Below are 12236 nucleotides of genomic sequence, written 5' to 3'. Positions count from 1 at the left end.
CTTAGAGGTTCACTTATTTTTTAATATATATTTTAAAAAGATCCTTTTTTGATTTTTTTCTTTAAGCGACACAGACATTTTGTGAAAGTTAAATGTAAATGGATTTGAACCCAACACAACTCGATGTCATTCAGGTTTTTTGTACTGTGACACTGGTTCACTTCTTACCTGGTAAAGCACTGTGGTAACCTACTGTGAACCTCTAACCCGCTCTGGAGCGGGTTATGTTCTGGATCACAGATCAGTTAGTATAAAAGCTCCGCCTCCTGACTAATCTGCTCTCTCGGAAAGTGACCCGCCCATTCTTTGAAGATCTTGATTGTTGCGTGGAACGAGAGGGAATCTTAGGCGAGGAAGAGCTTTTGGAAATAGATACAATCCCCACATAATACAATAACGCCTCATCACCTTTGTTCTTGTTCTTGACTCATTCCAAGTCTGTGGGAGTTTTATTTTGACAGTCACCATAATAACAATCCAACTTGGTGGTCTGTCCACTAGAATGTCCATGTTCTCCAGTTGTTAATGTTTAGACCTCATTGTTCTCTGCTGTGTGTGTGTGTGTGTGTGTGTGTGTGTGTGTGTGTGTGTGTGTGTGTGTGTGTGTGTGTGTGTGCTTTCAGTAGTAAAACTAACAACAGCACCCACAAGTGGGTCAACCTGCTAACGACATGATTTTCAGTGTTTCTACCGTCTGGACTTTGAACGGATGGATAGAGGTAAAAGATAAACTTTAAACAAATATCTTTTGGGGAGAAGTCAAACCCTTTTCATTGTTTATCCTCCACAGTTCTATTCTAATATTAAACTGCAGGGTAAAGTTGTTGCCTCTTTTTGTAACCTGGTTCTAATATATATATATTTTTTTAAATAAAAAGACATATAAAAATAAAGACTTTTAATCCAAAAGAGATATTACATCCTCCAAGAAATTCTTCATACGTGAATATTCGTTTTATTAATAAAGTTTTGAACCTTACTTTTGCCACGTCACGGACAGGGAGAGCTGTGATTGGCTGTCGCAGGTTGACGTGGTGACGTGCCTGGTGGGCGTGTCTGCGGACTGAATGACATCATGCGTGCTGCTGTCCAGCTGCGACATGGCTCCGTGTCGGTGTAGCAGAGTGTAGCGGAGTGCGGCGGGGCTCCGGGAGGCTTGTGACCGGGCCAGAGGCTCCCTCTGACGGCCTCTCGTGGCGGGGGCCCGCGGTGAGTCTCCGGAGCTGCTGCAGCGCGGGACGCTGCGGAGCGCGAGGAGCTAACGGCTAACGGGCTGCTAACCTGTTACCTGTTACCTTCATCATGTGACGGATCCGGTTAGAAAACCACGAAAATAACCTCGCTTTTCTGCGTTAAATTATCAAAGTGATGCTTTCTGCTCTGCCCACACTATCTTTAAGAGTTTACTCACCGAGTGGATGTCATTTTTAATGTAAATCAACGGTAAAACTTAATATTGTCCTTTATTCCAGTTAAGTTCTTCACAGATTAACAGAAGATTACATTTTTTTAATTTCTTCCTAATTACCTAATTCCAGACATGTCAAATGATAAACAAAAATACAAATTCAAATATATATGAAAAATAAAATATAGATATAGATACGCACTGGCAATTAATCTATAAAATTAAAAATGTATTTTATAGAATACATATGTACAAAATAAGTCATTTATATCCAGTACATGCACACATACTTGTACACATATAACTCATATCTAGTTCAAAATGTTCAACACCAGCCTCTTTTAAGATGTTATTAAGCTTTAGTAAGTATTTGACAGCAATACCAGACACAGGTGAAAGACCACCAAGTAACCCGGTTTCTCCATGTTTCAGGTCTTCAGTGATGCAGCAGAAACTTTGTTCCAGAGGTTCCGGTTCTTTCCTCCTGGAGAGGAACGGCCAGGCCTGCGGCGCCATCACTGACCCCGCCACCTCCTGCGACCTCCCGTTCCGTTGTCCGCGCTGCGGCGAGCAGGAGCGTTTCCACAGTGTGGGCTCGCTCCGCTCCCACCTGGAGTACCGTCACTCGTACCGCTCGCCGGACGTCTTTGCCGGCGGTTTCAGCATCACCGGGAAGCTCCCCGACCCGCTGACGGCCGCCATCCCTTGGCACGACATGAGCCTCCCGACCCGCAGGGGGCAGCAGAGCGCCGCGGGCAGACCCCCGCACACCCGTTCCCTTAGCGACAGCAGGGACAGTGGGTACCTCCCCAGCTACGGCTCCGTAAGGAGGCGCACGCAGAGCGTCGGCGTCGGGACGCAGGCCGAGGACGAGGAGGAGGACGACGATGAAGATGAGGAGGAGGATGAAGAGGAGGGTGGGTCAGAAGAGGATGACGATGATGATGGAGAAGATGGGAGTATAAATGATGAAGATGTCAAACTGGTTACCAAACGGTCCGACCATTGCCACCATCACAGCAACCACCATCACCACCACCTCCCGTTCCCGGCTCCCGCGCCCCTCGGACCCCCGCCTGACCCCGACCTGGAGCTGGACCTGGTGGGTACGTTCCTGTTCTCTCTGCTGACAGACAGACGGTGCAGGGCGGCTGGTGAAACTCATGAGGTCAAAGGTCAACAGGTCAGGGAAAAAGACGAGGACATTCAGCAAAGGACCTGGAGATTTTATCAGAAATAATCTCTTTCAAAAATTCAGAGAAATCTCACGATTGAAAACCACTGCATTCCAAACAGGCACAGTTCTGTGGTGGGAACCACCGCATGGACTCAGGGACACTCATGACAACATCGCCTGCAAATGCTTCTGAAAACCGTCACCAAGGAACGCTTCTTATGACCATGACCTGTCACCTCTTCCTGAAACGTTAGTCAGTGAACAGTCAGAAGTGTGTGAACGCTTCCTGAAGCCCTCGTCTGTTTTTGTCTTTGTGGTTGTAAGTCGTCACAAGTCGCACCTTTACCTGCAGCGGCTCGTCTCCTTTGCCTCCGCCTGCAGAGCAGAGCTCCTTCTCCGGGCTGGAGACGGCGGCGGCCTCGGCGGCGGTGCGGCGGCGCCTCGCCGGCATCCTGCGTGCGGCCGACAGCACGATGCAGCGCCGCCTGGCCAAGGTGAGCACGGAGCTGGCCCAGACCGACACGGAGCTGCTGTGCGAGCGCGCCCACTCGCAGCACCTGGCGCAGGAGCGGCAGGAAGTGGCGGACCGGGAGCGCTCGCTGAGCCGCCAGGTGGACGTGGCCGTCATGGTTATCGCCGCGCTGAGGGAGCAGCTCAACGCCTCGGAGAACGAGCTGGAGCGGAGAGAGAGGTGAGCACCCTAAGCCCCGCCGCCGCCGTGCTCGTCACCTCAGGCGCTGAGTGGGATGTTTCTGGCCCGCAGGGAGGTGATCACCATCCAGAACTTTCTGGAGGCGGCGGCCCGGCAGGAGACCTGCGGTAAAGTCCGAATCCAGCACTTCATCGAGAACCTGCTGAGACGCATCGCCCTGGCGGAGAGGCTGGTGGAGTACTACCAGGTCAACGGGAGCCCCCCACAGTGCTGCCACTACAGGGTAACACACACACACACACACACACACACACACACACACACACACACAGACACACACACACACACACACACACGGATACTTGTGAACGTGACCTGCTGCATGTTAAAATCAGGGTGTTTAGAACCTGACCTGTGTGTGTGTGTGTGTGTGTGTGTGTGTGTGTGTGTGTGTGTGTGTGTGTGTGTGTGTGTGTGTGTGTGTGTGTGTGTGTGTGTGTGTGTGTCTGTGTGTGTGTGTGTGTGTCTGTGTCTGTGTCTGTGTGTGTGTGTGTGTGTGTGTGTGTGTGTGTGTGTGTGTGTGTGTGTGTGTGTGCAGCAGCAGACTGATAACGGCCCCCACCGAATCACTAAGAGCAGGTGAGTGATGCCAGACAGGCTGCGGGTCTCAGAGTCTCTCGTCCTCCGTCGGGCTTCATGTCTTTCTGTCTTCAGGTCGGCCGGAGGTCACCTGTCCTCGTCCGGTCTCCATGACAACAGGAACCAGTCCTGCTTCCAGCTGGGGGGCCGTCCCCCGTCCTCCAAGGCGGACCGGGAGCGGGAGCACCGGGAGCGCCTGGCTCAGTCGTCCAGGTTGTTCTGTCGGCCCGAACACCGAGACGACATCTGGAACCACCAGCGCCGCCGCTCTGCGGGGTACGAGGCCTAGACCAGGAGAGGCAGAGCAGGACCGGGGGGGGGGGGCGTCGGACTGACTCAGACCTCTAAGGCTGATTCCCATCAGGCCTCTGTTTAGCAGGTCGCAGCTGCTTCTCTTAAAACGTAGAATAATGACCATCATACTTTCTGGACGAGACGTCACGTCTGTTAAAAAACATTCATCACACGGAGTGAGAAAACATCTGAGTCTTCCTGGTGTATCAGAACAATTATTCCTCATGTCCAGGAGTAAGTGTTGATAATTCAGCTCACGATTCTTTTCTTCATCACGGTAACAGTTTCTCACTCTCTGAACTCTAAAGGAGGTTTTTCCTGTCGTGCTGTAGCAGCTTCCTCTTGTCATACACTGACATCTAGTGGTCACAGGTGGTATATTGGACCGTACAGTTTGTTATATAAGTTTGTCACATGAATGACTAAAACAAAGTGTGACTTATTGTCCAGAAAATAAGGTAGAAGTGTTGTCACATATTTCTACACTCGTAGCGCAAAAAACGGAAAGATTTCAAGCATTTAAATTGAAATCGTGTTAATTTGGACTTTTTGGTTTAGAAAAATGTGAAAAAGATAGAATCAGACGAAAAAAAGGTTTTAACTGTTCCAGGTCATGTGGACTAAATACAGAGAAGCTTAACTGTTTGAATTAAATATTGTTTTCTAGTTTTTTTGGAGCTGCAGCAGTGTGTCACCTGCGCAGGGACGCCACCTGTAGGACGACGTTAATACAACCTTTCAAAGGAAATGAAAAGTATTCTTCCCCAGTTTAAATCTCTTATTGAGTCAAACGTTAATTGATTTCCCAACCAGTGCCAAACAATTATAAAGAAATAATATTTTAGTATTTTGTATGTCAGGTTGTAAAACAATGTCTGATGACTCATCCTGTGCTTGTGGGCGTGTCCTATGGCCGCAGCCAATAGAAAAGCTTGAATTATGAAACCAACCAATGTACAAAGTGGTTCATGTAGATTCAGTGTGATTGGCTGTTTAAGTGTGGAACACGCCGATAAAAACCCCTAAATTTAAAGAATTAAAAAGCCGAAGCTGCTTCTTTCTTTAGAGCCTCGGGAGGATTTCACCGTTTCACCGTCAACCACTATTTCACAAATTATGATTTTTCTCGTACTAAAGTCAAATCCGCCTCCACAGGAAGACGACGCCATACCTGTGAAAGCATTTTTACACTCTTAATAGAAACGATGTACGAGGAACTAAAGGGGACCAATAGCGGATCCTTGTGGGACGCCACTTCAAATTATTCTCTTTTCTTTGGCCTCTACGCTGCTTCATGATGATATAATTCCTTTATAAACTTAACGTGTCATTACAAGAATGAATTATTGTGGGAAGGTTTGGCACAGTATTAACTTTCAAAGTCCAACCCTAAAGAATGGAAAGGTTCTTTATAATTTGAGGTTTAATCACAGAGGACCACGTTAGGATGCTGGAGGACACGTCCTGTCCTGCTGGTCCAAACCTTCACATCGTCCTCGTCCGTCTCAAACCTGTGAAATCTGTGGAGCTCATGAAGGCGGCGGCATCCTGCTGGTTCTCTTCATGAGTAGCCAGTTCAGTCTAATCCAGCAGCAGCTCCAGGATCAGATCCAGAATCCTCCCAGAGGCTTTTTAAAATCAGTTCAATTGATCAGAAACTACAAACTCTTTAAGAAGCAGCAGTGTGACTTAGAATCCAGAACACTGGGAACGCCGCCGGACTCTTGAACAGACGTTGATAAAAGCTTTTCTCTGGCGACTTTCGTCTCCAAGAGACCATGTGACTGATGACGTGAACCCCCCCCCTGGAGCTGATGGCACCGGTCAGCCCAGGAGCTGTTTGACCCCCGTCTGGAGGTCACCGCACACGACGAATGTACGCCAACGTCCTGACCTCGGCTCGGCACCGCTCTCGTTCACACCACGGTGGAGACTCTCGTCCAACCAGACGTCCAGTGTCGTGAACACAGCCGGTCCATCTGCAGTAAACCAGCCGCCTCGCCGGCGGCCCCCCACGCCTCACCACAGCACCCCCGGTGGTCCCCACGCCTCACGGCATTACCCCCGGTGGTCCCCACGCCTCACTACATTACCCCCGGTGGTCCCCACGCCTCACCACAGCACCCCCGGTGGTCCCCACGCCTCACTACATTACCCCCGGTGGTCCCCACGCCTCAATACATTACCCCCGGTGGTCCCCACGCCTCACTACATTACCCCCGGTGGTCCCCACGCCTCACTACATTACCCCCGGTGGTCCCCACGCCTCACCACAGCACCCCCGGTGGTCCCCACGCCTCACTGCATTACCCCCGGTGGTCCCCTCGCCTCACTACATTACCCCCGGTGGTCCCCACGCCTCACTACATTACCCCCGGTGGTCCCCACGCCTCACTACATTACCCCCGGTGGTCCCCACGCCTCACTACATTACCCCCGGTGGTCCCCACGCCTCACCACAGCACCCCCGGTGGTCCCCACGCCTCACTGCATTACCCCCGGTGGTCCCCTCGCCTCACTACATTACCCCCGGTGGTCCCCACGCCTCACCACAGCACCCCCGGTGGTCCCCACACCTCACCGCATTACCCCCGGTGGTCCCCACGCCTCACCACAGCACCCCCGGTGGTCCCCACGCCTCACTACATTACCCCCGGTGGTCCCCTCGCCTCACTGCATTACCCCCGGTGGTCCCCACGTGTCACCGCAGCACCTCCTGTGGTCCCCTCGGGGGCCCCTGGTGGCTCTACCCCCCCCCCCCCCCCCCCCCCCCCCAGGTTTGCACTCATCCACTGATCAGAATGTAAATCTAACTGATGTAAATCCGACAGTATTCGGTGTGAAACGTGTCCGTGTCGTTGCTGGTTCAGGATTCGTCGCCAGTGTTCATAAATATTTTATAGACAAAGATATTACGTGTCGTCAAGTGGAAGTAGTATCCCGACTGTACTTGGACTCGACAGAACATTTCTGAATTTAGTTTTTTTTTTTTGTTTGTTTGATGTCTGAAACGGCGTCTGCAGGCTCCAGGAGTCTTTACGTTTGTGGAAAAGTTTGAACTGATCATAAATGATGGAGTTTGTATAAATGTTTGAGTTGTTTTCCTCCCAAAAACTAAAGAGGTACCGTCACTGACCCCTCAAGAAGATCTGAGAGATTATTGCGACGAGTGAAACTCGATGATCTAAGTGAGCGTGGAGCACGAATACGATGTGGATTATTAACGTCTGTTAGCAGCCGGAATGTTAATGCTGAAGACATTCGGGATGAGCTACAATGCTAACGTGTTAAAACGATCCGCTCGGACGGAACCTTGGACTGGGTTCTGACCTTCATTTCCTTCAGACTGCTCGATTTTCATCAGTTGTTTGGTCGGATTCAGTAAAACCCTAAAATGTTCCGTGTTCGGAGGAGATGAGCGTGCAGCCGCTGGTTTCCAGAAGACCTGACCAGCAGTCGTGTTGTTTCAAATTTGTTGGAACATTTTAAAGCCAAATGATGTTTTTTTGTTCAGTTTAGTTTTTTGTTCGTTTCTTCAATCGGTCAGATTGACGCGCGTCGTTAGAAATGTAGATTCTATCTTGTATATATCTGTTTTTCAGTCTACGGAGTGCTGGCCGTCACTTTTCGAGCGGCTTGACGGAGCCCCGAGTCGTTGAGGAAAAGCTTGAATCGGAGCAGGTCCACGCTCTGCTGCTCCTCACCTCATGAACCACCCAGTCCCACACAGTCCTGTGGGATCAGACCGTCTGCAACTTTAGATTTACAACCAGAGATTAAAGCAAAAAGGGTCTGCGAGCAGATCTTAGTGGGAACTTCTCTCTGAGAGCAACGTGCTTGTTTGAAATGTAATAATTCTCTGAGCTTCTGTCCCATCGGAGTAACTTTCTTCTTGGAGAGGAATTCATTTGTCTCCCGTCTCCACCCTGACGCTGTCATAATGACTGCGTCCACTCGGGGGACTCAGGTGGACCGTAGGACGACTGTAGGACCCCCACATCTATGGAGCTTAACAGGAGCCGGACAGTAGCAGTGAACAATGTCACCACTAGAGGTCACTATTAACGTCCCTATAGTCTGAGAGCTTTAGAGATTTCATACAAAATGATTTCTCTGCTCGGTTTTCACTCAATTTTTTGTCAAAACTTCAGTTTGCCAAGACTTTTAAATTACCATTCAAATGTAGGTCGTGGTTTCTTTGTTTTTTTTTTTTTTTTTAAATGCAGACAGCAGCGTGACCTTGGTTCTGGTTCTGGCTCTGGAAGGTCGTCGAAGATGCATGAAGCAGCTCTACTACCACAACTACATATGTAGCTATTGTTTACTGTGAACGCATGCTTCATATGTAGCAGATATGTACTTATACTGTTATCTTGTACTACTACGTGTACTTTTGTAGCAGAGCGAGGTATTTTACTGGGATTGGACGGGGAGTTGCACTAAAACCAACCGAGAGCACTTGGCTTGGAGCTGTTGGGTTCGGTCTGGAGCGGAAGGTCGTACTGGGACAATCAGTGGAGTTTTGAAATGTGGTGAGAGGAAACCTGAGCGAGGATGACACTACTACCTTTTTTTTCCCCGACGGGCGTCTGTATAAAGTTTTTTTGTTTGTTTGTTTGTTTTTTAATGCTAAAAGCGGCGAGTTGGTCGGATGTCAGGAGTTGGTGGCGTTTGTTTGTAGGGATTTCATTTGCAGAAGTAATCTCTAGTTTCGTGCCTTCACTCAAGAACTCTGTCGTCTGTAAAAAACAAAAAAATAAAACCACTGTGCAAAATGCAATACTGTGAAGACAACTGGAAGAGTTTTCTGTGGAAACCTGTCCGTGTGTGATCAATTAAAGAACAAACGTGAATTCATTCATTCTCTTCTCGAGTGTTTTTCATTTCCACTCGTTGGATCTTCACACGCCAGAACCTTCTGCTGTCATTTTGCCGATTCCAGTGTCGATGGTCCACACCGGCAGAAATGGGAGATTTAATAGCTTCCTGATGCTTGGTGCGCTCTGCGTGCTGGGAACTCGAATCCGGGCCGGGGATAAACACAGGTCAGGGTGGACGTAAGAGGGGGCAGACCACAGCTGGTTCCTGCCCCCGGGGGTCCCTGGTGGGTTGCTGCTGTGTGTGAGAACATGCAGACCGTCGGTCCAGGCTACAAAGAATTATATTCACAGAATTAACAAAGACTTAACGAGACAAATGACCATATAAGGTCACTTCCAGGAGCTCAGGAAGACAGCAGGACTGTTTTTTTTAACTGTTAATTCACTGGTCAGTTTTACAGGAATAAAAACGTTGGCAAAAGTTTTCCTGATTTAAAAAATGAATCTTTGTAATTAGTCAGCGGCCTCACTGCATGACATAAAAGAATGAATGATCTGTGAGTGTTTTCCTTCTTGGTGTGTTTCAGTCGATGTGTTTGAAGGTTGTTATGTCGCGGTCCTTCACTCGTCGCAGCGTGTGAACAGCCTCGCGTGTGAGCTGCTGCTGCGGTTCTCTGTTGGTGGGAGTACGCACGGTGGAACCACGTCACTGTGACGACCAAACCAACGTCCACGCAGGACACACACCAGCGGCGCTTCACCCTCGTCACGATTACAGTGACTGGCCCTCTCCTCGCCAGCAGCTCGCCGTCCCTCTGCAGGCTACGGTAGCATAGCGCAGAGCGGCGGGAGACGCTGCGCTCTGCGGGGAAATGTTCTCATCGTCAACTCCTGGTGGAGCGATAAAGTGGAAGCTGTTGGGAACGAGGTCAGCGGATGCTGAGGCTCGTAGTGCACAGAGGTCAGAGGTCACCAACTTCCTGCAGAGTCAAAAGCTACAGACCTCGAAACTCCATGGGTCCGTCTGAATCGTCCCTCCTGTCTCCTCCTCTGTCCACGTCTCCTTCACCCCGGAAGGGTTCTGTGTGGCGGCCATGATGAGGACTGTCTGAATTCTCAATAAGCAAAGGAAAGGAACCACTGATGCTTCCCTTAAAACCTCCTTTAGACTAGGAACCACTGAGGGTTCCTTTAGAACCTCCTTTAGCCTAGGAACCACTGATGCTTCCTTTAGAACCTCCTTTAGCCTAGGAACCACTGATGGATCCTTTAGAACCTCCTTTAGCCTAGGAACCACTGACGCTTCCTTTAGAACCTCCTTTAGCCTAGGAACCACTGATGGATCCTTTAGAACCTCCTTTAGCCTAGGAACCACTGATGGATCCTTTAGAACCTCCTTTAGCCTAGGAACCACTGACGCTTCCTTTAGAACCTCCTTTAGCCTAGGAACCACTGATGGTTCCTTTACCAAAGGAGACCAGCTCATGTTCCCCCACAATTCCTTGCGGCGACAACATTTAAAGGAACCCGCTCATCGGAGCGTTCAGGGAAACTCAGGATGACTGAAAAAGGAGCAGATCATGTAAGTTACCAAAGCAATAATCTGCCTAGAACCACTTGAAATCATCTAGAACCCAGAGGAACTTTTTGTAGTTCATTTTCAGAAACTTGTAGTTCTTTCCCCACCATGGCAGACGTCACTAAGTGAAAGTCTGACTGCCTCACCACCGTGATCACCTTTACTAACTCCTTTAGGAAGCCTCCTAACACCTTTACTAACTCCTTTAGGAAGCCTCCTAACACCTTTCACTAAGTCCTTTAGGAAGCCTCCTAACACCTTTACTAACTCCTTTAGGAAGCCTCCTAACACCTTTACTAACTCCTTTAGGAAGCCTCCTAACACCTTTCCTAACTTCTTTAGGAAGCCTCCTAACACCTTTACTAACTCCTTTACTAACTCCTTTAGGAAGCCTCCTAACACCTTTCCTAACTTCTTTAGGAAGCCTCCTCACACCTTTACTAACTCCTTTACTAACTCCTTTAGGAAGCCTCCTAACACCTTTCCTAACTCCTTTAGGGAAGCCTCCTAACACCTTTACTAACTCCTTTCCTAACTCCTTTAGGAAGCCTCCTAACACCTTTCCTAACTCCTTTAGGGAAGCCTCCTAACACCTTTCACTAACTCCTTTAGGGAAGCCTCCTAACACCTTTCCTAACTCCTTTAGGAAGCCTCCTAACACCTTTCACTAACTCCTTTAGGAAGCCTCCTAACACCTTTCACTAAGTCCTTTAGGAAGCCTCCTAACACCTTTCCTAACTCCTTTAGGAAGCCTCCTAACACCTTTCACTAAGTCCTTTAGGAAGCCTCCTTACACCTTTCCTAACTCCTTTAGGAAGCCTCCTAACACCTTTCACTAAGTCCTTTAGGAAGCCTCCTAACACCTTTCCTAACTCCTTTAGGAAGCCTCCTAACACCTTTCCTAACTCCTTTAGGAAGCCTCCTTACACCTTTCCTAACTCCTTTAGGAAGCCTCCTAACACCTTTCACTAAGTCCTTTAGGAACACTCCTAACACCTTTCCTAACTCCTTTAGGAAGCCTCCTAACACCTTTCCTAACTCCTTTAGGAAGCCTCCTAACACCTTTCACTAAGTCCTTTAGGAAGCCTCCTAACACCTTTCCTAACTCCTTTAGGAAGCCTCCTAACACCTTTCACTAAGTCCTTTAGGAAGTCTCCTAACACCTTTCACTAACTCCTTTAGGAAGCCTCCTAACACCTTTCCTAACTCCTTTAGGAAGCCTCCTAACACCTTTCCTAACTCCTTTAGGAAGCCTCCTAACTCCTTTAGGAAGCCTCCTAACACCTTTCACTAAATCCTTTAGGAAGCCTCCTTACACCTTTCCTAACTCCTTTAGGAAGCCTCCTAACACCTTTCACTAAATCCTTTAGGAAGCCTCCTAACACCTTTCCTAACTCCTTTAGGAAGCCTCCTAACACCTTTCACTAAGTCCTTTAGGAACACTCCTAACATCTTTCCTAACTCCTTTAGGAAGCCTCCTAACACCTTTCCTAACTCCTTTAGGAAGCCTCCTAACACCTTTCACTAAGTCCTTTAGGAAGCCTCCTAACACCTTTCCTAACTCCTTTAGGAAGCCTCCTAACTCCTTTCCTTAACTCCTTTAGGAAGCCTCCTAACTCCTTTCCTTAACCCCGTGACGTCATCCAGGGGTTCAGGTAAAGTCGATA

At 48.9% G+C, this 12236-nt stretch overlaps 1 protein-coding gene across 5 annotated transcripts; it reads left to right on the top strand.

Moving 5' to 3' along the window:
- Positions 1-1043: 1043 nt before the first annotated feature.
- On the top strand, positions 1044-9026 carry znf365 (zinc finger protein 365). 5 transcript variants are annotated; one of them, XM_080482371.1, is made up of 7 exons: positions 1044-1209; positions 1841-2514; positions 2967-3276; positions 3349-3520; positions 3836-3876; positions 3952-4152; positions 8397-9026. In XM_080482371.1, the coding sequence occupies exons 2-7, from the start codon at positions 1851-1853 to the stop codon at positions 8482-8484; spliced, it is 1476 nt and encodes a 491-aa protein (XP_080338497.1). In that variant the 5' UTR covers positions 1044-1209; positions 1841-1850; the 3' UTR covers positions 8485-9026. The 5 variants fall into 5 exon arrangements, with proteins under 5 accessions (XP_080338497.1, XP_080338498.1, XP_080338499.1 ...); XM_080482372.1 differs by lacking the exon at positions 8397-9026 and having other exon boundaries at positions 1049-1209; positions 3952-6114; XM_080482373.1 differs by lacking the exon at positions 8397-9026 and having other exon boundaries at positions 1049-1209; positions 3839-3876; positions 3952-5216.
- The last annotated feature ends 3210 nt before the right edge of the window (positions 9027-12236 follow it).

Source organism: Lipophrys pholis (genome assembly GCF_963383615.2).
Source record: "Lipophrys pholis genome assembly, chromosome: 15".
NCBI lineage: Eukaryota > Metazoa > Chordata > Actinopteri > Blenniiformes > Blenniidae > Lipophrys > Lipophrys pholis.
Note: the sequence above shows the minus strand (reverse complement) of the source record. Positions and strands in the feature narration are given on the sequence as shown.